The sequence below is a fragment of the Doryrhamphus excisus genome, chromosome 10 (genome assembly GCF_030265055.1).
Source record: "Doryrhamphus excisus isolate RoL2022-K1 chromosome 10, RoL_Dexc_1.0, whole genome shotgun sequence".
Taxonomy (NCBI): Eukaryota; Metazoa; Chordata; class Actinopteri; order Syngnathiformes; family Syngnathidae; genus Doryrhamphus; species Doryrhamphus excisus.
Window position 1 is genome coordinate 16,950,466 of NC_080475.1, and position 26,936 is coordinate 16,977,401.

At 40.4% G+C, this 26,936-nt stretch overlaps 2 protein-coding genes across 4 annotated transcripts in view; both read left to right on the plus strand.

Moving 5' to 3' along the window:
• LOC131137077 (contactin-3-like) overlaps positions 1-16,659 on the plus strand; it is a 42,610-nt gene extending 25,951 nt beyond the window's left edge. The window contains exons 15-23 of one of the 3 annotated variants that reach the window (XM_058084604.1): positions 1,039-1,197; positions 4,749-4,898; positions 5,781-5,851; positions 6,569-6,803; positions 7,184-7,293; positions 8,532-8,718; positions 10,820-10,932; positions 11,030-11,198; positions 12,501-16,659. In XM_058084604.1, the coding sequence (XP_057940587.1) occupies positions 1,039-1,197; positions 4,749-4,898; positions 5,781-5,851; positions 6,569-6,803; positions 7,184-7,293; positions 8,532-8,718; positions 10,820-10,932; positions 11,030-11,198; positions 12,501-12,598 (1,292 nt within the window). In that variant the 3' untranslated portion in view covers positions 12,599-16,659. Of the gene's footprint in view, positions 1-1,038; positions 1,198-4,748; positions 4,899-5,780; positions 5,852-6,568; positions 6,804-7,183; positions 7,294-8,531; positions 8,719-9,599; positions 10,933-11,029; positions 11,199-12,500 lie in introns of those variants that run through there. The other 2 variants (XR_009131844.1, XM_058084605.1) reach the window with 2 other exon arrangements.
• A 2,602-nt stretch (positions 16,660-19,261) lies between these two features.
• On the plus strand, positions 19,262-26,827 carry exosc10 (exosome component 10). Its single transcript, XM_058085501.1, has 25 exons — positions 19,262-19,498; positions 19,902-20,038; positions 20,190-20,313; positions 20,394-20,498; positions 20,579-20,738; positions 20,844-20,952; positions 22,058-22,133; positions 22,387-22,497; positions 22,583-22,726; positions 22,865-23,055; positions 23,563-23,719; positions 23,884-24,032; positions 24,135-24,185; positions 24,310-24,421; positions 24,496-24,543; positions 24,618-24,693; positions 24,939-25,045; positions 25,125-25,217; positions 25,309-25,377; positions 25,469-25,574; positions 25,685-25,758; positions 26,067-26,244; positions 26,333-26,397; positions 26,479-26,552; positions 26,644-26,827. Exons 1-25 carry the CDS (start codon positions 19,277-19,279, stop codon positions 26,672-26,674), a joined length of 2,769 nt encoding a protein of 922 aa, XP_057941484.1. The 5' UTR covers positions 19,262-19,276; the 3' UTR covers positions 26,675-26,827.
• The last annotated feature ends 109 nt before the right edge of the window (positions 26,828-26,936 follow it).

Sequence of the window (26,936 nt, forward strand, 5' to 3'; positions counted from 1 at the left end):
GCATGTAAAGATGATGCCATCTTGAGGAGCATAGTCATTATCTTCAAGGTTAAAAATCCCTAGTCTTATGTGCTGTATCTTCAAAAAAACTGTTCTCAATTCTGCGAAATGCATATTTTGCTGTGAGCCTAATAGATAGGTAAACAGTGACATCGTTCCCCCATTTGATCCAGCAAAATGTTATTAAGAAAATGGAAAATTGACTATTGATTGGCTTTCTTTTGTCATTATTATTTATTTAAAAGACTGTGCGTTCTTTTTTTCTTATTAAGAGCTACTAATGAGTTTTACTGCAATCAATATTTCTGTGTTGTAAATGCAAGCGGATGTCGGCTGGTAAACAATGTTGATCTAGAAATACCTGATTGAGGACGCTTGTTGTGTGTCCATCTGTATCACATTAAATCTATGGGTTGCTAGTTAAAAACGATGTAACCCTCCAATAATTAGATATAATTATCTGGGTATAATTTGCTGGGTTTAAGAACCACTTCAGTCTGTGAACCAAGCTAAGGTGTTGCTATTCTGTGGTGCACCTCATAGCTCTCTAGTGGTCTATTATTTCTGATGAGCTGACACCTTCATTAGAAGAGGAAACAGTAGATGACGATGACTCCTCAAAAGGGGACCTAATGAAAATGAATGATAAAATGCCAATCCCAGATATGAGAGCTTTCATCTTTTACTTTTATTTTTTACGTGACTCCCAGCATCTACTTGCATCTGCTGTTTCATCCATCAACCTCCAAGAGGACCTTTAAAGGGAAGAATTGCAGCTTGAGTGAACATTGGTGGATAAATTGTGAATTAAATTTTAATTCCTTGTGAAGGGCATCACCTCTCTTGGCGCACAAAAATTAAGAAATATTTCCCCTTGCTGATATTGATTTAAAGGTGGTAAGGCTTTGGGCTAAGGGCTGACAATCATCGTTCTTATGTTTTATTCATGCCGACACGTTCCTGAGAGCTGTGTATGTTTTCCGTTTGAGTGCATTCATGCTACTTGTGACTAAATGTGTGTCTGTGTGATCGAGCCAGGCCCGCCCAGCCCACCAGACTCAGTGACAGTGGAGGAGGTGACAGACAGCACAGCCCAGCTTGTGTGGAGCCCTGGGCGGGACAACAGCAGCCCCATCACCAATTACATCATTCAGACCAGAACGCCTTTCACTGTGGGCTGGCAGAGGGTTAACACAGGTAGGAAAGCGTTTAAAGAACTTCCGTAGGGAGAAACTCTATCCCGGTTTGCAGGGAGGGCAGGCAGACAGGTCAGCTGTAGATGGGGAGGTGTGAAAGGGTGAGATGAGATGTGGTGCTCACTGGAGCTCACCAGAACCACTTTACACCTGTGTCAGTCAAACCAGCGGTATCTTCTTCAGTCGGGCTGATTAACCCTCTGTTGTGCAGGGAACCACATTTGGAATTGTTATTGTTGAATTCTGCTGTTATCTCCGTCATTTAAATGTTATTTAACAACAGAATATTAATTATTAACTTACAAGTACTGATTTCATTTTGCACACAACCTATAACTGTCCATCATGTACCCGGCGGGTTCCCCTGAACGCAAGCTTCTTGTCGAGAAAATCTTGTCAATTGCATGGAGAGACCAGATGATGGATTCTGTAATTTGGGTTTTATTGAATTCTGTATGAATTAACAATTAACAATTATATTATTAATATTCTATATCTATAATTATAATTATATTATCTATAATTAATATTAACAATTCTGTTGAATTGTTGAATTCTGCTAATTTGGGTTTTGTTGAATTCTGTATGAATTAACAATTAACAATTCTATTATAATATTCTATCTCTATAATTATATTATCTATTATCTATAATTAATATTAACAATTCTGTTGAATTGTTTAATTCTGCTGTTATCTTCTTCATTTAAATGTTATTTAACAACAGTGTATTAATTATTAACTTACAAGTACTGATTTCATTTTGCACACGACCTATAACCGTCCATCACGTACCCAGCGGGTTCCCGTGAACGCAAGCTTCTCGTTGAGAAAATCATGTCAATTGCATGGAGAGACCAGCTAGTGGATTCTGTAATTTGGGTTTTGGAGAACAGTGGCTATAAAAGTATGAGACGGGACTGAACGAGACGTAAGAGGCAAAGCAGGGAAGATAAGGGAGGAGAGGGGAAAGAGGCGACCGCCTTCGTTGAAAGAAGGAAGGTAATGCAAAACATTTTTTTAAATCGAAAACAGAAAAACTACAAACTGCTAGCAAGTAATTCACCAATAGGTTAAATTCTCAAATGAAAGAAATTAAATACATTTTGGTAATGGTAATAGTTATGGTTTTATTTCATTTGAACATGCATAATCAGTTCACAGTTCCACATGTCCAAAAGGAGTAGGAAGAAGCAAAGTTTATTCAATCCTACCCCTCCATCATTTTAAAAATATATACGAAACATCTAACAGTTTAACATTTCTCAGGAATGTGCGGTGATGCAAACAAGTGCAACAGTAACTGTTTGAACAGTCTGAATATATCTATTTATTTAGAAAAAGTAAAGTTCCTTATTGCCGAAAGTGCAGCAATAATAGTTTCCACATTTCCGATCGCCACTCAACTGTTTTCATCTTATCCACTTGTCTTTGTCTGTTCAGCTAAATAATAGAACAGGAACATTTCCAGTTGTACAGTGCACAGTGTGTGTTTGTGGTTTGTTGTCGTGTGATGTGTTTGTGATGATGAAAATTAACAAGCTAGTGTGGTTGAGATCGTTGGATGTCAACTCTGCATGGGCTTACCAAACAACAGAATTGGAAAGAATCCGTTATGAATCGGCTGAAGTCGGGTTCAAATACAAATTAAAAAAAAAAAGAAAAATAGGGTCCAAACAGAGTCCAAACATAAACACCGGGCTAAGCTACAAAAAGGAAAACCTGCTGGAAAAAAGCCAAGCAGGGAACTACGCTACAATTAGGTAACCAATGAATCCCCTACTGAAATGCCAGCAGGGTGAATAACTTACAACAGAGAAGCCAAAAAGGACCAGAAGGCAAACAACACAGGTGAGAGCTGCAGTACATGAGGAAGGCAGCTCAACCGAGCATGAAGCGACAATCTGGCACGGAATCAGTCCAGGCACCAGGCTTAAAGGGGAACTGCACTTTTTGGGGGAATTTTGCCCATCATTCCCAATCCTTATGTGAAACATGAACACATATTTCTTTCCCTTTTCTGTGCAATATAACGTAAGAAAACAAGTTAATATGCGCTTGCTAACAATGCACGTCATTGCTACTCCGTAGTAACGCGCCCTCATGGTGCTGGTACTGTATTGTTAGTCTTGAAAAGTTAACGCTAGGTTATAAATCATGCCTCACATGTATATTGTTCAGGGTTGTGACAATAGGCCGAAATGTTGGTCAACTTTAAGATTCTATATGCTATCAACAAAAACACAGGACAAACTGCCGCAGTGGATACACCGGCTCTCAGATGACATTGCTACAAAAACGCAGCAAGATGCTTGTTTTTTCTGAGCGTTGTTTTTTTTTTAGATTAGGATTATTTTTAACTTAGCAACTCAGCAGGGAGCACACGTCTTGTGCTGAAAGATACAGCTATTCCATCAGTCGGCATCCCAGTGAGAGCATATATTGAAAGTAACTGTTTTGTGTGTGTGTGTGTGCCTCAATGCGCCTCGGAAAGACGTTCCTGTAATGTTTTAAATCATCAAAATACTGTAAGTATTACACGTTATCATAAATGTACTTGTTCTTGCATCTCATCATGTCCAGTATATAAAATGAAAAAATGTTGTGAGAGGCTTTTTTAGAGGGCTTTGTAGTGTGTCCTGATAACGTGCATTGTTAGCCAGCTCATATTAACTTATTTTCTGGCGTAAAAAAAATGTACAGAAAAGGGAAAGAAATAAGTGCTCATGTTTCACATATGGATTGTGAATGATGGGCACAATTTTAAAAAAGTGCAGTTCCCCTTTTAATTCATTTTTCTGGCCCCTTCTATTGAGTTGTGAACTCCTATAGAGCAGTTACACACAATAACCAGCACAGAAAGCTTTCTAGATCTTCCAGAGGAAAAAGATCCCATTTGGAAAAAAAAACCCCAGAGAGGCAAGGAAGTAAAAATTGTCACAGGATGGTCGCTGGTCCAGCTCTTTGATGCAAAAAAAAAAAACAGCTCGAACTCTTTGGCACCATAAGCAGAAGCTTTGGGGGATCTAAGCGAGTGAACACAGGCTTATATAATTAAGGCTCATGAATTCACAGTCAGGGAACAAACAGCTGCCCTTCTGCTCTGCCGCCGCTCAATAAATCCCAACTTCCAGTGACCATTTACCAGTCTAGACTCAAATCTGCAGCTTGCCTCTCAATCATCGAAATTGTCTCGAGATTATGGACCACACAATTGACCTGCAAATCCCAGATCCACGGTTATTAAAAGTCCTTCTCAGTAGGTCTTTAATAAAAGCACCCTAATATTAACGTCACTTGGTGATACTACTGCAGAAGAATGCCGAGAGTAACACAAGTGCAGCCTCTTCTCACAGAAGGTAATGCACCATAAGAAGTACAGAGTAAACATGCAGTATTTCTAGGTAATTTGAGAAAAAAATATGTGTTTTTGTTATTGTATTAAATTGTAATGCAATAAGAGTATTGGTTGATTTTACAGATTGCTGCATGATTTTTACATCACTGAGCAATGAGGGAACGTATTGTCTGTATTGTGAATTTTCTTTTGTAGTTCCAAAAACAATTGATGGAAGCATGCTGACAGCCACCGTGGTGGACCTCAACGCCTGGGTGGAGTATGAGTTTCGGGTATTGGCCAGAAACGGTGTTGGAGTTGGAGAACCTAGTCCTGTGTCAGCCAAGACCAGGACAGAAGATGCAGGTACATACTGTGCACAATCATCTGAAATCTGTTGGATTATATTCATATTTTACAAATTACCGTATTACCGTAAGTCGCTCCGGAGTATAAGTCGCACAAGGCCAAAAATGCATGACATACATAAGTCGCACTGGAGTATAAGTCGCATTTTTTGCAGTTAATTTATTTTACAAACTACTTGACCAAAACAGACATTACGTCCTCTTGGAAGTTCTAACAACAATAAAAGAATAGAGAACAGGCTGAATATGTGTAAGATATGCTAACACAATGGTTATTCAGCTACATGAAAAAAATAAACATGAACAGAAAAGGTGTCCAGTGTTTATGTAACATAAACAGTTTTTTCATTTATACGTCGCTCTGGAGTATAAGTCACAGGAACAGCCAACCTATGAAAAAAAGTGCAACTTATAGTCCGGAAAATATGGTATATATACTATTTTGAATGTGCCGCTGTTGTTTGCTGATTCATTTGTGTTTTTATTTTAATAGATAATTCTTATTAAAGATTGCTTCTATTAATAATGTCACAAAGAAATAACCTTATCATTTGTTAATATCTTTGTTAAATATTTTCAGATTTTTACCAAATTTGCTATGTATATACAGTATCAAACCAAATTTAACCTGGAAACAGTCGAGATGGCAGCAATTAAAATTTATAACATCTTCAGATGCATCTTTCTTGTTATCTTGGAAAATCATATGATGCCATCTATTGTAATATTTTCTTCCCTTGAATTGAGAGAAACTTCTGAACCTGGATGAAACTTTCCCTCAAAGCTATTTCCTTGGCAGATATCTTTGCTCCCGCAGTGCTCGTCTTCTTTTTGGAGAGTTGTTTTTATGTGGAGGTGTTGATAGCTTTTCTGTGTGTAGTCCCTGATGCAGTGCCAGGTGATGTGGGTGGAGGAGGCGGTAGCAGGTCTGAGCTGGTCATCACATGGGAGGTAAGTCATCGATTTTAAATTGTTCAAAGTGGATGTTGTTCACTTGTTCAACAGTTTTGGGGGGATTGATAATTGATGCAATTGTAAAATGCGAGACTCTTGACTTGAAATGATTGATTTGAAAATGCTAATGGTAACAATATCAATATGAATAAATAAATATACATTTGTTTACAATTCCTAACTAGGCAAACATCAGGCAGAAGTGGTTGGAGTTCTGATTCCCAACCAGCAAAAAAGATTTCCACCCTAAATAAATGGCTCGCCACCCCAAATCAACATTTTAGAAAAAGCAGACTTGACAGTTTGAAACGGTTTTCAATATCATGAAATTTATGTTTTTGATTGTGGTATCGAATGAATATCAAGAATTGTGGAAATCCAAAAGTGGTGGTAAGAACTACTAAAGTTCTGGTATCATGGCAACCCGAGTAGTGACTACAGAGAAGCATGAACCACCCTTAAGTGATTGGGGCCCAAGCAATGCATTTCATGTAAACATAGATAATCCTTTCATTGTTTTTTCAAATAACTTTTTCATTGGATCTGCTGTGAGCTGAGACACTTTTAAAGCCATTTCCTCATTCTATATTGTTAGGTGGGTCTCAGAAGCAATTTTAGGGTCACACACAGCGATCTTGTCGGCCCAAGGCAATGATGAACACGAGTGGTTTGTATATGTTTTAATATCACTATAGTTTTGTGTTTCAATCTCAGCCTGTCCCTGAAGAACTACAGAATGGCGAAAGCTTTGGTTACATCATCGCTTTCCGTGCCTTTGGAGAAGTCAGCTGGACGCACGTGGCCACCTCTGCCCCCGGCGCATCCCGCTATGTGTATCGCAACGAAAGCATAGTGCCCTTTTCCCCATTCCATGTCAAGGTTGGCACCTACAACAGCAAAGGACAAGGTCCCTTCAGCTCTGTGGTTACCATCTACTCTGCAGAGACAGGTAAGCCAATCAGGCTGCGATGCAAAATCTCTCCTCGTCTGGAGAGGTCAGGAAAGTGGTCTTGATAGCTGAACTCGGCTGACAGCGCAGGACAAACGAAGACGAATGCAGGCAAATGGAAGGTTGTAAAATGGAGACATTTTTAAACGCAAAGAAGATTGCTTGGGAATATCACTATACTGTAAAAGCAAGAAAAGGACAAAAGAATCTGACACTTCGATCTCCACTCTGCAAAAAGGTTATTTCAAAGTGTAGCGATGATTTATCGCCATCTCTTTGTGATTTTGTGATGCTACAAATGTAATTCATATTCATATAGATTTATTCTGCTTTTTGTGAAAAAAGGCAGCGATGCTCAGGCTCCCATTGTCTGTTTTCAGAGCCAAGTGGGGTACCAGTGGGAGTTTGGGCCAGAAGTGTCTCAGCCTATGAGATTGAGGTGAATTGGCAGACTCTCTCCTTCACCCCTGAAAGAGTTCTTGGCTACGAGGTACATTTTATGCTTTTAAATAGAAAATAGCAATCCCACACAAAACAACACCATGCAAGATCTCCTGTCAGAATCCCAAGAAGGGCCATGACACCGCAACACAAATAACCTTCAGTACTTGGGTACGGACCGCGTCGCAGGTCCTGTTGCGGGATTGGGCTTGTCAATTTGGGCAGATTCGATCTGATATCTGTTTAGTTTAGGAGTGGAGTGGGGAATAGTAGTTAGTGGACAAAGGATGAGGCAGAATAAGAAGAGGAGGAATAAATAGGTGAAAACGGCCGGCTACAATAACATTGTTTTCATCATTCACACAATGAATGCTTTCAAGATTCACACAATTAAGAAACAATTAAGACACAATTAAGGCCGCCTTGGAAAACAATGAAGGACGCATGCAAGAATGTTTTCATGTAGACTGACTACATTCAATATTCTAATACGCAGACGATAAGCTTTCACGCTGTTTGAGCAGCTTGTTTTCATGTCCTCATGCAACACACCATGTACACTTGTCACAATTGGACCAACTAATTGCAACGACATGCACCGTTATTCTTCTTAACCTGCCTAACATTGTACAAACACACAGTCATATTCATTGTTTGACCCCCATCAGCTCACTGGAAGTGAATTGTGCTGTTTCTCCGTCATGTGTTTTCAACCCGACCATTACTGATGTGTTTAAAATGTACCAGGCAGCCGTTAAATATGATAAGACTGTGTAATAGTAAAGTTAATGGAGTGTGCATATAGCTGATTCAGTAATTTAAAAAAATATGGTATATCAATTAAATAATAGCTTATTTAATTAGTTTGTTTATCATAATGTAATTCCTCTCTAATCCAAATGTACTAAAAGGTCCCATTTAAATTTTGCAGAGGGAAAAAAAATCTGAAGAATTGTGCTTTCTGGAGTTTGTGCATCCGACTCATCTGACGCATCTTACTGATTTAATGGTTTACCAATCTGAAAAATATGGATTCGTCATTTTCTAACAGACTGCCCTTCCTGATGGTAGCGAAGCTTAAATAAGACTTGTTGGAGGTAAAATAGAAGGAAAAAAGAGGTTTATGCCGAATCAAACATTGCAGTGGATAGCTTGAATGCTATGATGTCTCTTCAGGCGATACAGCAGGAGGGGATCATTTCACAGCAGCACATGCTAACACAGCAAAAACCAACAACCATAATGACCTCCGGTCCAAATGCTATGAGTGAATCTTTGTCACTGCAGGTGGTGTACTGGGAAGATGACACTAAACCAGAGACCATGGGCAAGGTTCGAATACCGTGGAACCAAACCTCGGTTACAGTTAGCGGCTTAACAAGGCACACGCAGTACTTCCTGACTGTCAGCGCCTTCAACACAGCTGGCACCGGCCCCTTCCTTCCTGCAATCAATGTCACCACAAAAAAGCCACGTAAGTTTTGAGACATCCTGCAGCTCTGGAGCTTGATTTTTGTGCACCATGTGTTGATTTTCTTACAAACTATGGAGGGTGATGTGTATTCTGTATGGCCTTCCTTGTTGCTTGTTCATGTGCCCTGCTACAGTATGTCTGGGAAGACAAAAGCAATTACACACTACACTCACTGCATTCCAGTCAAAGAATTATCCTTTGGGAGACTTAGTGGGATTGTTCTAATTGAAGGCCCTGCCAAGGTTAAGACAACAGTGGATTTGGTCACGGCCCATTCTATTGCAAATTGTCCTTTTTAGTTTAGTTTTTCAACTTTCCTCAATAGATGGATTCCTATTTGTGTTACAAATAAAGTGTCTTCACCTTTGAGAGTGTGACAATATATAGATATGAGCAACCTTCATGACATTTAACCTTACTATTAACCATGGAAAAGTCAGGGTACCTAATATTATCACATACTACAGTATTAATTGGCCCTGTACCCTAGAAACCGCCCATGAATGATACGGGAAAAGGCCGAAATGATACTGTGTCAAAGCCCAGGGCAGTGATACTGATAAAATATAGAGTTTAACCATGTCCAGTATCAGCCCCCGTAGCTGTCCACTCAGAGTGCGCTGCTCTGGTATCGTGCCCGTGAAACAACCAATCGGAGAACAGCGCACAAGCGTGAACACACACTATAAATATTCCTTGTGCTTCTCCAGTCACCAAAAAACCCAAACTTGATTAATGGAACTTTAATGATACCTGGCCTGATACCAGACAAACCATGTGATAACCTATAAATACGATACGATCTGCAATACATGGATCACCATAATGATATCTCAAGACGAGGGGGGTGAAAAAGCATTTGAATTTTTTTTTTTATTCAGGGAGAAAATCCCCGGCCCTGTGTGAAAAAGTCATTCATGAAAAGATACCTGAACTGTGATTCATCACACCTGAGTTCACCTGATGACTGCCACACCTGTTCTCAATAACCAAATCAGTTCAATAGGACCTGACTGACAAAGGGAAGTAGACCAAAAGATTCTCATAAGCTAGACAGCATGCTGAGAGCTAAAGAAATTCATTGACATTTATCAGTTTGGAAATGTTTCTTAAGCTACCGTAGTTCTAAAGCTTTGGGACTCCAGCGAAAATCAGTGATAGCCATGCTCCACAAATGGAGAAAAACGGTCACACAAAGACCCCAAAACAACATTCAAGGAACCGCAAGTTGACCTGCCTTAGTGACTCCACCATAAGAAAGACATTGGGCATAAACGACCTGAATAGTTGCAAGAATAAAAACACTGCTGAACAAAACAACATTCAAGGGGAACTGCACTTTTTGGGGAATTTTGCCCATCATTCACAATCCTTATGTAAAACACGAACACATTTTTCCCTTTTTTGTGCATTATAACACAAGAAAACAAGTTAATATGAGCCATCTAACAATGCACGCCATTGAGTGAGCCCTCATTCATGCAAACATGGCAAAAACTGTCAGCTTTTTGGACTGTATTTTTCTCAAAAGCACCGTGTTCAGTACGGCAAGCAGTTGCACACTTGTTTTATAAATGACTTAATAGAATAAGACAAAAACACATTTCAAGGAAAAAAGGCAGTCACGCTACCCCAGTTGAGTTGTTGAGTGTGTCTGCACAGCGCTGTGCACCACGCATGTTACGGAACATGTTTACCAAGTAACGTTTGATACCAACCGCCATAGAGGCCAGTTGAAGGAAACCTAATAAAGTGGGGGCATTGTGACAAACGGAGAGGTGTTTTCATTGTCCCAATTGCACCATGTACGTGAACGGGGCACCGCTAGCCTCTGTGGCTGCCGCTCAGAGAGTCGGATACGGATAATGACAAGATGTACTCATTTCATGCTCGTATTGGACAAAAATGCATTAAACATAATGGATACTCGTATATAACGAGTGTCCGGCAACTTTTCATTGTCAACGATACGACACTTTAGATAGCTGGGGTTAAAGTTCACATCCTTACATCATGTTTCCCAGTACTTTGACTTGACACAAATGGATTTTTCCTCACTCCTAACAGTTTGTAATGTTTTCATTGGCATGTTATGTCACAGCACCCTCCCAACCACCACTTGACGTTGAATGGACTCTAATTGGTTCCCAGCTCTCTCTGTACTGGGAGCCCGTGGTGGCAATGGAGTCCGAGTCGGAAGTTACAGGTTACCAAGTGAGTCTCTCCACACATTGACACTGACATAACTTGTGTCCAACAAAAAGCATCAGACTATTCATGGATTTCACCCACCTCTTTTTGCCTCATTCAGCTGTCATACAGGAGAAGTAAACACAAAGAAGTCAGCATTTTTACAACAACCAATTCAACAGCAGAGCTGAACCTCACTGATGTTGATGTTGAATACGTCATTCACATTCAGTCCCTGAGTGAAGGAGGCCTGGGCCCGGCTTCCATTCCCATTCGAATCCACCAGCTTAGTAAGCACATTCTTTTTCAGTGGTTCAAGGACAATATCGACCACAACGTTTTCATCTGCCGTCAAGAAATAGCATGTGTTAAATGTTTGCAATATGGCAACGCTGAGCATGCTGACCATGACACAAGGATTAAATAGGTCTTCTTTACTTAAAACCTACATATTTTTTTCTCATTCAGCCACTTGCACAATAAAGTCACCACACGTTTTTAAAGAAGGATATCAGCCCTGTGTTGTTGGCTCACTGTTACACAAGTCCCCGGCGCAGGCAGAGGGCTCGAACGGCTTATGTTTGGCTGAATATTGCTGCAGAATTCATCTTTGTTGCAGGTTGACTTCCTCTATTATCATGTAGAATTACTGTCCCGTGTGACTCCATGGGGGCTCCTCTTCAGCTCCAAATGCTCATTTGCATGTGAAGCTAACTTTTATGTTCAAACCCCGAAAACAGCAGCGGAGAGAGGTAGAAGTCCAGGGTGTGTTTTGAAGTATTTCATGAAAAATAGGCTTCTTACATTGCGTGAATGCTCCATCTTAAAAGTATATGCGCAAAACACTTTGGCATGGGAGTGGTGTTCAAAGAAACTCTGAAACATCAAAGGTTTTCACTTTTGTATGCTTCACATTTTTAATGGATTACTGGAAAGAAGGCACTTTAGTCTCAGATAGGAAACAGATTCAACCAGAATGGTACTCCGTGCAGTACAGATTTAAAAAATACTTGAGCCACAAAAACAATAACATGACAATAAATATATTACAAAAATTAGATAATATCCATTTTTAGAAGAAAGTTGTACTATTACAATAACATTGTGTGAATATTGGGGAAAAGGTTGCCAAAAGAGGTGTTGTGTTGCATTATGTAATATTACTCTCAAAACAACTATTATTAAAAGACGCCTACTAAAATATATCACAAGGTAATTATATTTACCCTTCTGTTAGACGTTCCTACTCAAAGGTTTAGACTGTACAACCCCGAACTTGGGGGCGACCAAGCCTTCTCCATCCGAGCCCACACCCCCCAATTCTTTTCATCCATACATGTCAGAACACAACAACCTTTCATTTGTGAAAATGGGTATAGCTAATTGGTGACAAACACATACTGCCACTGGCTTGACGATCCTTTTTGAACCCAAATTGCATTTACCACATGAACAGTTTGCCAGGACAGGCCCACGTACTTCAGATCCTCAGTCATTGTACCCATTTTTAATTGTATCTTCTACATCATTATCTGAGATGTCATAAACAATAAGTAATTCTTATTCTCTTTTTGTGTTTGTGCACGCTGCAGGTATGAGTGCACGTGGCTCAAGAGGCTTTAAAGGTGACGTGTCGCCACCCTGCTTGCTCCTTGCAATATCAATAGCAACATTCAGGTCAACATTGTGACAGACCTTGCTCTGTTTTTCATCTTTAATATTGTGTGCTTTTTTAATTCTTATATTTTGTGTTTGTTTTGGAGGTTACCACATTCTATTTTGCTGTGGTACTCTGCGGGTATGAGGAGCAGAAACACTGTCCGACATCTCTGCCTTTTTTGTGTCTCGAACGATACAGATGCCTTATTTCCATTCATGTGCTATGTAGAGTCAGACGTCCTTTTTTTATTCCATACATCTTTATGTACCAACTGGACAACCTCCAGAGAAGCGATATTTTGTGTTTTGGGCTTTTCCTTCCTCCGTCTGAATTGGCAAGCAGGAACACGATCCTTCACACCTGCCCGCGCCTCTCAAGCTTATTGACAGACGAGAACGATACTTCTACTTACAGCCATCTCCATCTTTACTTGCTTGTTGGTGGTCCTGTCCCCCATTGAAACTCATGAAAGTCAATTTACCCCGTATGATGAGATTATGGAGTGCTCCATTTAGCTTGAGGGCTCCTCCAGTTTTTAATGCTTCAGAGCTGTCATTGCGATTTATTGCAGACTGATGGATTGGATTTACATAGCTTGGATCTGCAGCACAACTGCTGACCGGGATGTGTTCAAGTACCATGCCCGTGCTGAAACAATCAGACTTATTTAGTTTGCGGTGTGATGATCAATACAAAATGAGGTCATATTTGGAGGATATAATTTTCTTTACGCTGTATGGCATCCCAAGAAAAGTTTGAAGGATGGAACATTACCATATAATGACAAAAATAATTATGATGTCAATAACGTTATAAAGATGAGACAATTCTTGTGAGAACACATTGTATTTTACCTTCATTTTCACTTGCATATGCCACGTAGTTACAGTATATACAGTCCATCAGTGATTCTCAACTATCGGGCTGGGACCCAAAAGTCGGTCACAGAGCCAAGTTTAGTGGCTTTGCTTGGCTTTTTGTGGCTTTGACATCGAGTGGAGACTGAACGTGCTGTCCATTCAACACACAGCTGCAGATATCTGCTGGAGAAGAGACAGCATCTTATCACTGCAGCCGCAATTCCTTAAGATATAAAACAGTCCCTTTAAATATAAGATATCTGAGAAGTTTGAATTGAAAATTGGGGTCACCACTTGTCAGTGATGGGTGATGGTGGGTGCCGCACCAAAGCGGTTGGGAACCACTGAAATTCAGGGTCTTGGAATGACTGCTACCACCATTTTTGGCAACGTGTTAGAACACATTAACGCACAGACACAAGGAAAGGCTACAGGAAACCCAATTATAAAAGAGAACTTTTCCAAGCATGAAAGTTGTTGAGCACAGGTATAATAGTGGAGAGTCGTTATCTTTGAATTTTCATGATTGCCAAAGCAACTTGAGAAAATGTCACTTTGAGTTGTGGGAATACTTTGATGAGCTTTCTCTGTTCTATTTCCTGACATTTTCAACCAATTAATAAGGCCTACACTCCACAGACTAATCAATAATAAAATCCATCTGGGGTACACGGTTGCAGAGCGAAACATTAACAGCATCTGAAGTCAGCGGGAGAAGTTTTAAGTGCTGCCAAATGTGCCAGTCTGATCATTGAAATCTCACCACCGGCTTGTTTGGCAACAATGTATGTTCAGCTGTGTTTATCACTTTGAGTCCATCCGTCGTTGTCAGTTGGGTTGGCTGATTTCCGTGCAGTATCTGTCGTCATTGTTTGTTGAAATCAATCAAAGCACCACACTCGCTCAATCATTACTTCATAGTATTTAAAATAGCATTTGATGGCTACAGATGGTACGTCAGATACTGTATATGACAACCGTCTGATTGATTCATGGAAAACCAGGTTGTTTAGCAGACGTTTAAACATCTTTAGTAATGAGAGCATGCCTGAAGGCAAGCGATGGAACACAGTACTTACTATAGTGTTAACTTTCCTACAATTGAGGTATTTTCCATACCATGGCCAAATGTTAAGTGCTTTTTTAATGTTTTGTTTTGGGGAATGGCTATCTTTTAGCACATTACAAAAATTAAGATATCATTAAATATCCCATAGGCTGCACGGCGGTTGAGTGGTTAGCGCGCAGACCTCACAGCTAGGAGACCCGAGTTCAATTCTACCCTCGGCCATCTCTGTGTGGAGTTTGCATGTTCTCCCTGTGCATGCGTGGGTTTTCTCCGGGTACTCCGGTTTCCTCCCACATTCCAAAAACATGCTAGGTTAATTGGCCACTCCAAATTGTCCATAGGTATGAATGTGAGTGTGAATGGTTGTTTGTCTATATGTGCCCTGTGATTGGCTGGCGACCAGCCCAGGGTGTATCCCGCTTCTCGCCTGAAGACAGCTGGGATAGGCTCCAGCACCCCCGCTACCCTCATGAGGAAAAGCGGTAGAAAATGAATGAATGAATTAATAAATATCCCATATTGTAGTACTTTTCAACAGTTTTAAATACAGTAGGTCTCAGAGGTACCACACTAGTGTATTGGAGGTTTTGTCCAAAATGAAGTCCACACAAACAGATATTTTCAAATATACAGATATTTCGTCTTTTGTTGTGTTGTTGTTTGTGTTTTGAAAAAAAAAGTATGTCCACATAAACACATTCACCAGCTGTCATTCACATTTTGGCCAATGGAAAGCCTTCAAAATCAATGGCAGCTGAGTGGTTGCGCGTTATAACACCTCTGTTGGTGCGTTTAATGAGCTATTGGATGTACATCATTTTTAAAAGCAACACTTGCTTACAAGGTACCCAAGAGGCATCCTGAATGTCTTTTTTTATTGCCCTTGCATGCTCCGAGGCACACGCATGCGTGTCGATTGCTGCACAAAATAAGTTCTGTCCTAAGTTCAAAACATGAGATAATATCACAAACCAAAAAGCTCAGTTTTACCCGTCAACACACTGAAGAATCCCCACACAGTTTTCCAAAATCTTTGTTTTTGAGGACAAAACCCTGTGTGTACGCGAGGCCAAATTGCATAGGAAAATGTGTTTTTCAAATATTTGTATTTGTGTGGATGTAGCCTTAGCCTTAATGCTGGAATTTAGACAGTTTAAAAGTGCTTGTAACACAATCTACTGGGACATGCCATTTGTGTTTGTCGCTTTAATGCGAATGAGCTGTGTTTGTCTACGCTTGTCTCCGACAGAGTGTGGTCCCTAGAAGTACTATTGTGCACTTTATCCACTTTTTACACACCCACTGTAACTCTGCACTTGTGCAACGTAATACATGTCATATATCACATGCAACAATATAACATAATGGACGGTTATGTCATAGTCGAAAGTTACATTTTACATAATGGGGTACATTTAAAGAAAAATGTGGGCAGATCATGATTAATTTAGGGTCTTCAAGTGTTTCCTAGCTTGCGTCTTGTAGATGATTGAGCATAAAGAAAGCAAAATGTAACTACACGGAGGTTTGTCAGTCAACATCACATACCACATTTGCTGTTTTTGTAGCTTTCTATGCCGTCCATGTGTGTACATTATTGCATCATGGGATGTCATTCATGAATCGAACCAATGTTTACATGGGAGACAATTTCCTCTTTTTATGATATTTAACGGTCGAAAATGAAACATGTTTTGGTTACAGACTAGTAACGGCCACTTCTTTGTTTTGTTAAGTAGCAGTGCTGTGGCAAATATTTTATTGACATTTGTACGTGTGAGCGCTGCCGAGCTCTTGCGCGATTGTTTTTCTGACTTTCGATTGATTTAGATTTTTGATTTTGTCAATAATTCTGCACAAAAGGTCAAGTGATGTTTAAAACCAGGAATTATCATGACACATTTCTGTATATTTGATGAAAAATGGGGGTTGGCCTACCTGTGATGGTGAAAACTCCAGAAATCAAAAAGTATATGAGCAGAAAGTAACGTTCCTAGCCGATGCCATCACACTCTCTCTTTAGACGCATCTGCAAGCAACTGATTATGATGTATGTGTTGTCTTTTTACACACATGCAGATTTTCTCATTTTATCACTTTATTGAAGATTGGAGAGTCAAAATTGTCTCCGACAATAGGAGAGGTCGCAACCCACCCCCCCCCCCCCCCCCCCCCCCCCCCCATAAAAGAAAGCCCAACTTAACAACAGTGCTTGGCCTTTCTGTTCATCCTTTTTCTGTATTTTTGACATGCAGGTGATCTCTGTGAGATTGTGTCAGTAGCGTTTTCACATTGAAACGTCATCAGCCGATCTTGATATGCTGAAGCTGTGCATGTATAATATTGTTTGGTGTATTTCTGTTTTCTAAACAAGGGAGATAATAAAACCGACTGACAAAAAACTGACAATTCTTGAGCCTTTTTTTTTTAAATACAGCAACACATACAATGTAGCACTGCGTCATTTTCAGCATCAGCACCTTTATTGTCTTTTACTGAAGGTGGAATATAAATGACACTTGGCGTGCCACCGAAACAATAAAGTGCAAAATATTATGAACAAGCACACAAATGAGATTAAATTCCAGTGACAGTGTTCAATTCAATGGATGGGGGAAAAGCACATAAACCTAAACGAGTTGTTCATTTGTTAGGGAATTCATCACGTAAATTCGAATGCTTTTGACATGAAACAAGTGCTTGATTCGGGTGCTTTGGGTTTACCGGATGCTGACTCATTTTGGCTGGGACCTCCAGATACATCCTCTCACATTGTTTGCATTTCGCTTTGAGGTTGCACTTTGCTGCAAGGTGTTCATGGGCGCATCTCCAGCATTGATTGTTTGCCGTTAGGAAATACAGAAATACAGAGAGAAAGCACACATCTATGAGCCATCTATGAAAGAAAGAGAAAGAAAGAGCCATCTATGTTTGTATTAGCTAGCAGGTCCTCCCATCCCTTGTTGCTACCCTTGGAGGAAACTTGTGGCGGGCTAGGATGTGGAGGGCAGCCAGACGCAGAAATCTGGGTTCCACTAGTTAATTTCTCTCCACTGTTACCCCCGGGGGGAACAGCAGATTCTGCAAACATGAAACAACTACATATCAATCCCACTTCTGTCTGGGGATAAATTCCTCATTGACAGCAAGTTAATTCATTGAACCTCGGCTACAGCAGAAGCCGTGTTTGACCACTGGGTGGAATGGTTAAACTTGTAAGCCCACTGAAAGCAAGAAGCCAAAGGGGGTCTCAAGTTTATTCAAAATATAAGAACATCAAAATCCTGTCTCTGACATTTGTGCCATCCCAGGCACAAATGTCTTATTATCCAAAGGTTTAATATTTGTTCCCACCAGTAAACTCAGTGTGGATGAACACTGGCAACTCCAAATGGATGTACAGGACTTTCTTGCATCAGCTATTTCTGTCATCCTTGTGATCATGGCAGGTCCCTGATGGTCCTTGGACACAGTCACATTATGCAAATGATGTACTCATTGGATAACTGTGTGGCATTTTTAATGAGTTCGGCAAATTCAGGAGTTTTAGGTCTGACCTCAGTCTGGGGCTCTGTTCCTCGCCTACGTGTTGCGGGCCCAGGCTGGTTAAGCCTTATTAAGCCTGCGAGCCTTATTGTTTGAGCGCCACTTTGAGACAAATCTCGAGCTGTCCCTTTTTGCAACATATGATGAAGCTTCTGGACAGGTCTGCCCCGAATCCAGTCACCTCCTACAACAGATGCGAAAGAACATCCCTGTGTAATAACCGTTGTAAGGATCAGGGTCTAGTTGGTGAAGTTTGCGTGGATTCCATGCCAACTCCTGTGTTTTGTTACATAGCCGTTTTGTTAATTGACTTTTGTTTGTTCATGTGTGCTAACGGGAACGTTGGGAAGGCCTGTAAAGGGACCCGGATTCAGGCTCTATAGGAGTCCCCAAATCAATATACAGTAAGGGTCGAAAACGGAGCATAATAGGTCCACTTTAATATAATTGCCTTGAAAACGTCTTGAGTTGCTTTTGCCTCATGTACACGGTAAACTGGACCGCATCCGAACATTCACCCTGCTATTGAGTCTTAACTGACAGCCTTGCAAATGTCGAGCTGTAACAGAGCACAGATGTGCTGAAGTTCACATATTTTCAGCTAAAACAACACAATGACACAGATACTGGCAAATATTGATCGAGCCAGTGTTGCAGAGATGCTTTTAAGATAACAAGACGAGGACGCTGTGAAGAGATCAATGACGAAGGGAAGTGAGGAAAAGTTAGGTTTGTCCGCACACACCACAGATCATCCATAATGAGCTGGGGGTGTCAATACCTCAGCAATGACTCTTCGCCTCCTTGTATTGACCACTTGAATCCACACACCAGGAATCTTCTGGACTGCAGACAGGGCAAAATTGTACCCTGTGCACAGTGGGAAGACATTTAGTATGTGCATGTTTTGCTGAATTGCATTCTAAGAGCGGAGACGCATAGTGGAGTATAACAGTGGAGCTGTTGCGAGTAAACAACAAAAGAGAGGAAAAATCAACACTGCCTCCCTGTGGGTTAGCATTATTAGTGCAGTATTGCAATATAAACTCTGTCTGCGGCAATGCCAACTGCATTTACAAGGCAGGGAGAAAACATCGCAATTATGTATGTAAATTAAATGAAAACATTACATAACATATGTTATATATATGAATTATACCTCCAGATTATAATATGATGTCTGTGAATTGAGCTGCAGTTTCGTTTCACTACCTCTGCACTCCGCGTCGTTAGATGGCGCTGGTGTTACATGAGTATCGATCTCAGCGGCTGAGAAGAAGACAACGTGCCAGTAGTCGCCTTGCGGCTCACATGTTTACAAGAAACCAGGCGATGGATTCTTTAAAGAAAAATAAAATATCTACGAGTCTCCAGCAAGACTCTCATCCTGACGCCCAAGAAGAGGAAGCTACAGACTTTTGCTCCGGTTTCAAAGACGTCGATGCTTTTGTCAAAGTGAGTGGAGGTTATGAGTATGTAGTAGAACTAGCCTAGCAACGTGGATGTACACTAGCTTACTTTGCTTTCATTACCACTGCAGACACAGTTAGCTAATTGCTACGAAACAAACAAAACCAGTTGGTACACATATTGCCGTCTAACTGCTGTAAAAAAGCACATTAAGGCAACTCAAACCCAGAGATGTCAGAATTGCCTAAAGTAATGATCAACTGATTATTGATTTGAAAAATATCATTGATATGGATCTTAGCATATATCATGGAATATTTGGATCACGATATGACGATGTAAAATTTGTGTAAAACATCTACAAACCTTAACCCGTACAACGAAACACACTTGTCTCCAATCGTAAAGCACGCTTATATACTTGGTAACAAACTGTCTCCTTTTGCAGTATGGATTGGGTTCAGTATTGTCAGCCACCAAAGCATCTGCTGGCTTGCCTCAAGCTGGAGACGATTTTGATTTTTATCGCAGCTTCCCTGGTTTCCGGGAATTCTGTGGAGTTCAAGGAGATAAGCTTTTGTTCTGGTGAGATCCTATCCTAATGATGATTTGTGTAACTCATTGGAAAATGTTATTAACTAAAAATAATTTAGGTAAATTAATATTTTTCTATCTAAAAATGTGTCACGTTGACGTACAGTATATCCTGACTCGTTCCTCTGTGCTTCTGTATTAGCATGAGTCAGATAATGCAGCATCACAATTGCCGATCTCGTATGAGAGACCGCCACAAGATCACTGACCTGGAGGAAAGGTTTGACATGGTTGTGGACTCCAATGATGTCATCTTAGAGAAAGTGGTATGAGTTATTTTTTTTTATGATATGCTAATTGCTTCATGAAAAGCAAAGCAAGTAAGTTCATGCGTCCACTTGACAAGGGGATTCTTCTGGATGAGGCTGATGGTGTGAACAGGAGCCAGCAGCCTGTCATGCCAGCTGGCTTTCTGCCTCCTAAGATTGTCGTTTCCAGCTGGAATCGCAAGGTTGGTTGGTTTGAAAATCATAGTCTGGATACATGTCCTTAAATGCTTACCTTATCTGAAACCATGCTTGTATTGATCAGGGTTCGAGCTCTGGCAGTCGTGCCGAGACCTTCAGGCTGCTCCAAGCAAAGAATATTCCACGGCCGCAACTGAAATTCAAAGAAAAGGTTGACAACAGCAACACACCGTTTATTCCCAAGATCTTCATCAAGCCCAACGCGCAGAAACCTCTTCCATCTTGTAAGATGTCAAAGTTCAATCAGCAACATATCCAATTCTCATGTTTTTACAAGTGTAAAATGTTACATAATGTTAAATTACCTCTCACTACTCCCCTGAGTGTAGATTTTACCAACAAACAAATCCGCAAAGAGAGACCAGAAGATCTTGACATCCCAGCAGCACTGGCGGACTTCATTCACCTGCAGAGAACCCAAGAGCATGTAGAAGACATGTAAGACTGAGCCACCATCATTTCATTGTTTATTACTTATAAAATATATGCTGATACAAGCGGCCAAAATGAGTGGCCTATCACCCTAAGACAGGGGTCTCAAACTAGCGCCGCGGGCCGCGAGTTTCATATGGATGCTGTATGGTATCATGTACCCAGAAATGACAGCTTCAAGCTGTGTGCACACCAGACACAATTGACGTGATTTTGCCCCGCCACACACGAGCGAAACCGCCTGTTTTGCTTTTTCTCTCATCATCCATGACTGAGATCACCAGCGTCCCTGCGCTGTACTGCTCTGAAAGTCTGAAGCTCCGCTGTCATTTCTGGGTACATGATACCCTCTGGCGACGTACAGTGCTCGGCTGGTTCCAACGCTTCTTCCCGCAGTTCCGCCTGGTCGACGCGGCTTCCAGCAGTACTTCAGGCTCAGTTTGATGGAATTGAGTACGATGCCAACTTGCTAATTGGGTCAAATAATTAAGTTTCATTAATGTTCATGTTAAAGGTTAAATAACTGTTAATACTGTTAATTTGAATCTAAAAAAAATAATTTCTCTACCCATCAACTATACGTAGTTTCTTGAGTTTTTATTTTCTATTTTATTTAATTTATTACTGATTGATTTATTTTCTTTATTCTTGATTTGTTTATTTATTTTTTCATCTTATTTTGTGTAGAAAAATAAAAATTAAGATATTTGAGAACAGTGGAATGTTTTATCAGAACTTTTCTTGTGGAAAATCGAAACCAAAGCACTAAAAAAGTGTAGTGTATAGCAGAAGCAAAAGCATTGAAGACAGTTTTTGATTTATTTTTTTTCCTGTTTTTAATGCGTTTTTTTAAACCTGATGCGGCCCAGCCTCACCCAGACCCTAGTTCCAGTGACCCCCAGGTAAATTGGGTTTGAGACCCCTGCCCTAAGAGATTTGATGAGGAGCTCTGTAATCCAGGAGAAGCTCAAAACAGACCCTGCTGCTCCTTTGTATTGAGAGGAAGCTCAAGTATGTAGTCTGGATGCCCTCTGGCCAGCCAGGAGAAGGCTCTGGGGTAGACCAAAGGCATGCTGGAGGGATTATGTCTCACACCCCCTTCTCTCTGTAGGTTTGCACACCCGTACCAATATGAACTGGATCATCTTACAGTACCTGAAAACCTTCTATCCAAGCCTGAGCCACAGGTACATTATTGATGAATGAATGAATGACACAACATTTTAATCAGATTAATCACGGGTTGGAAGTAATTTGTTCATTTGTGATTATTTAATCACAATTAATCACCATTAGCAGCTATCTCTGAAATATGCCCCCTTTTACTCATTCACGTTTATTTAAAGATAAATGACAGAGAGTGGTATGTGTGTGTTTGTATACATAAATATATATATATACTGGCCTCGTGGAGAGCTATCTTTTGTGGATTCATTGTAGATGTACAAGCCAATAGAAGAGACAAGGTGCTCCTTCGTTGACACACTGTGTGATCTGGTGGCTTTGAATGAGAAGCTGAATGAGGTGTCTGAATTTGCAGTGGACCTTGAGGTACACACACAACTATGTATCAAGCATATGATGTCATTAAGTGTGCTCCTGCAGAACAGCCAATTGATCCTGATCTCCATGATAGCACCATTCCTACAGGAGCTTCCTAGGAATCACGTGTCTGATGCAGATCTCCACCAGAGAGGAGGACTTCATTATAGACACCTTGGAGCTCCGCAGTGAGATGTACATTCTCAACGAGGCCTTCACCAACCAGTCTATAGTCAAAGTAATGCAACCGATCTACCAATTGGTTTATCTCATCTGTAGTGATTTAGTAGTCGTTGGTCACTGATGGAGGGTTTGGGGGTTACTTTCTGCAGAACATTTCATGTTCTGATGTTTGTATTTTCTTTATGGCTGTCAGGTGTTTCATGGCGCAGATTCTGACATCGAGTGGCTCCAGAGAGACTTTGGCCTGTATGTGGTCAACCTGTTTGACACGCACCAGGCCAGTCGAGCATTAAACCTGGCCAGACATTCACTCGACCACCTGCTCAAGCACTTCTGCTGCGTGGATTCAGATAAACGCTATCAGCTTGCTGACTGGAGGATCCGGTATTTATAGTTTATTTCAGGGGAAACCTGGGGACGCTTGAACATAATGCCTTGACATGTATTGTAGGACAAATCTGCTACAAATCTGCTTAAAGTGCCACAATCCATCCAGTTTTAATGTGATTTTTATTTTCTCTGTGACTCCAGATCACAATAGACGTAATTTAAGCATACCTTTCACATAGTACAGGTCTCATACAAGGTATACCTTGTATGTGCCCTTAATACATTGTTAGCCATCTATATTGAATGTAAAAATGACAGCATGAATGGTGACATTGGAGAGAGGTATTTTATTTATGTTGTTCCTTGTTGAGCTTGGTTCTTCTTTTAGATCCTTTTTTGTGAAACGGCAAAACAAACATGCAGAGTTAATTTTTGGCGCTCATCAAACTGAGGTCTTGTCAGGCAGATTGGGGTGTTGATGATAATGACTGTTCAACCTCTCATAGTCGTTCTTTTTTTTAAATGTGACTGTAAGATTGACCTGCTAATTTAACTCCATAGGCCCTTACCAGATGAGATGTCCCAGTACGCTCGCAGTGACACCCACTATCTCCTTTACATCTACGACTGCACAAGGGCACAGCTTTTGGACGTCAACCATGGCCAGCCTGGTCTGCTGCAGTCTGTCTGGAACAGAAGCAAAGATGTTTCCCTTAAGGTTTGCACAAATTCAATTTCTCCGAAGAGATTGAAATGACACCCTTCCGTCCTTTTCTTTGCTCTCGCTCCATCCAGATGATGTTCTTCTCTTCTATCGCTTTCATATTTTACAATTCCTCTTGCATTATCCTGACATTTCTCACAAGTTCTCCTCCCACACAGAAATATGCAAAGCCAATATTCACAGAGGAGTCGTATCTGGAGGTTCAGAGGAAGCAGAAGAAGTCTTTTAACACCCAGCAGCTGACTGCCTTCAGACTGCTGTTTGCCTGGAGGGACAAGCTGGCTCGGCAGGAAGATGAAAGCACTGGGTAGGATGTTTCAAAATGGATTTAGAACTATTTTAGCTACAGCCTTTGTTTTCAGTGACAATCTCAGTTCACTGTATGATGAGATGTATTTATTTATTTTAGATATGTCCTGCCCACTCACATGATGAGGAAAATATCTGAAGAGTTGCCAAAGTAAGTTGACTCAATCGCCACATGATGATTAATCTATTTCAGTCACCACTTCACATCCAACCGTTTTATTAACCGATTTATTCATGAAGTCAGTATAGTGTATTTTGTTATTTTATCCACTAAGAGAGCCTCAGGGCATCATTGCTTGCTGTAACCCGGTCCCACCACTAGTGAGGCAGCAGGTCAACGAGCTCCATTTGCTAGTGCAGGAGGCTCGAGAAATGCCTCTCCTCAAAGTAAGAAATGCTCTCTCGCATGAGCTATTGCCATGTTTGTGCGCTTTATCATTGCTTTAATTTTGTGCACACAGGCTGAGGTCGCAGTGCAAAAAACAAAAGGACTCTTACCAATCAAAAAGGTGAGAAACTTTTCATCAATGAGTTGTAGACAGTCAGCATTTGGAGTGCGTATAATTGTTGATTTTTTTTGTAGCCTGAGGTTAGGTTATTTGGTCCACATGATACATCTCGGGTCCCTGAGAGCAATATCAGTCACATCGCTACTGATGGTAAGCTTCACATTGAGACTATATTTGTTGTATAGGTATTTGAATGTTTTCTTTAATTAATTAATTGACATTGATGTTTCTTTAATGACATCAATTGGGATTTAATGTCCAGTGCGACAAGTACTGAATAAGCGACATATACTATACAATATACTACAGTACATGTATCAGTTCATGCATATGACAAAGCACAAAAACAATTTTGACATCTGTTGCATAAAAAAGTAAACGTGTTTCCCCCTCAGAACTGCCTGTTAAACAAGGAGTGCTCTTCTGTGATGACCACAAATCTGATGCAGATCTTCTGGAAATAAGCAGTCTTATGTCATCTGCCAAAATCTCATTGTTTGAGGTAACAATGAGGTTTACTGTACATTTTTGAAGGTACTGCACCCGCTTAGATATATATATATATACTTTTTTTTCCCAAGGAGCCTGAAAGGAATGAATGCCAAGATTCTCTCTCTGTGGCTCAAAAGAAAGCCAGGCAAATCATTGAGTCTTTTGAAAACCCTTTCAGGATGGTAAGAGTTAACGCTCCACTCACCCTCCAGAATTGTTTGTCATCTAATTTAACAGACCCACAATAGTTGCTTGTGTTATTTGTCATTCCAGTACCTGCCTTCTAATGATGTCCATATCAGTGAGAATGCAAAGTCTGACCCTTCTTCAAAGATTTTCGAGGTACAGCGAAAAAGATCCAAACATTCAAGAAGTTGCAAATGAGAATGGAGACAACAAGACAATTTTAACCAAATTGTCTCACTCATTTCAGATCAGTAGAAGATGGAAACTGCAGAGTATGGAACAGCAGCAGCAAGACCTGGAGTCAAAGATGAAAGCCAAGAAGAAAGCACAGGAAAAAGCAAAGAAAGCAAGAGGTAACATAGAATTGGATCCTTGCAAAGTGTGAATGACCCTTGACTGTGCTGTAAACCTTGTGAGACGTGCCATCACAAGCCTAATTGCACGTTTTTGTTGATTCCTGCAGAGGAAAGAAATAAGGCTCAGGAAAGCTACGAAGAGTCCCTGAAGAATGTGCCCACAGTGCGTCAGCAGGCAGCCGTGAGTAATTTTCTCTCTTGTCCTTTTGTCTATGCTGTTCCAATTCAGGTAGGCCTCACTGTCCATGTACACGTCCCTTTTTGGACACGTTTACCCACTAGAGATCTAGGCTTAGCGTATTCACATAATTTCAAATGTTCATGACAAATGGCTTGCACAGAGACTTGTGGAAATTGTGATTGTTTCCTGACACCCTGACTGATGTGAAAAATCTTCAGGCTTCTGATGGTTTTGTATGGATGTAAAATACTGACATTACTGTCATGCCAATCACATTACATATACATTAAGAAGTATTATTTTATCAGGAATGTGCAAAAATGGAAGGAAAGAAGCGCGAGAGGGCCCCGAGTGAGGCTGGAGATTCGACTTCTATACAGAATAAGAAACTAAAAACTGCACAGAAGACCAAAAAGCCAGAACCTATTCCTCAAGACACATTTGAACCCTTTGACTACAGTCAGTCAGACCTCAAAGTCTTTTCTGGTAAGGTGTTTTTCAAACTTACAAAAATGTACTTTATGGGCCAAAGATGCAACAGGCTTTGTTAATATTTGACTGTTTCGTTTCACAGGTACTAAGGCAAAGGACAACGCACAGTTTGATCCCAACAGACAAAGCCGCGACTTTAAGAAAAAGGTATTTGTTGTTGTTTCCGGTGCTCAATAAGTCTATATTGTACATGTGTATTGGTGTTTAAAATTTTTTTTTGTTTTGTAGAAATTTGCAGGTGGGAAAAAAAATAATGCTGGTGCTGGGAAAAGTATGTCATACATTGCTGGAAGATCTGACAGGTATATAAAATATTGTATATTTGTATAAATGGTTGTATATTAAAATGCCTGTATTTTATCTAATCACTTTTCTATTGTGATATTCTTACAGAGGATTTCGCCACAACTGGCCCAAAAGATAGACCAGCCTGAGAGCATTTTTTGATATAGGTTGAACTCCTTCTTTTCCACCCTTGACCTAAATGTTTCATAAATGTAACCCCCCCCACTCCCCCAAATTGTGGAATTGCTTACCCTGTATTTGTATTAAAAATGTAAAGTTTTGTTTTAATTGACATGGCTTCTGATGACTCAATGTTGTTTCTTGGTCTTCATTATAATTCATCTGTTATCATTCTAATTTTCTCTTTATTGCCAAAATATTTAGTTCATATAGACCAAAGA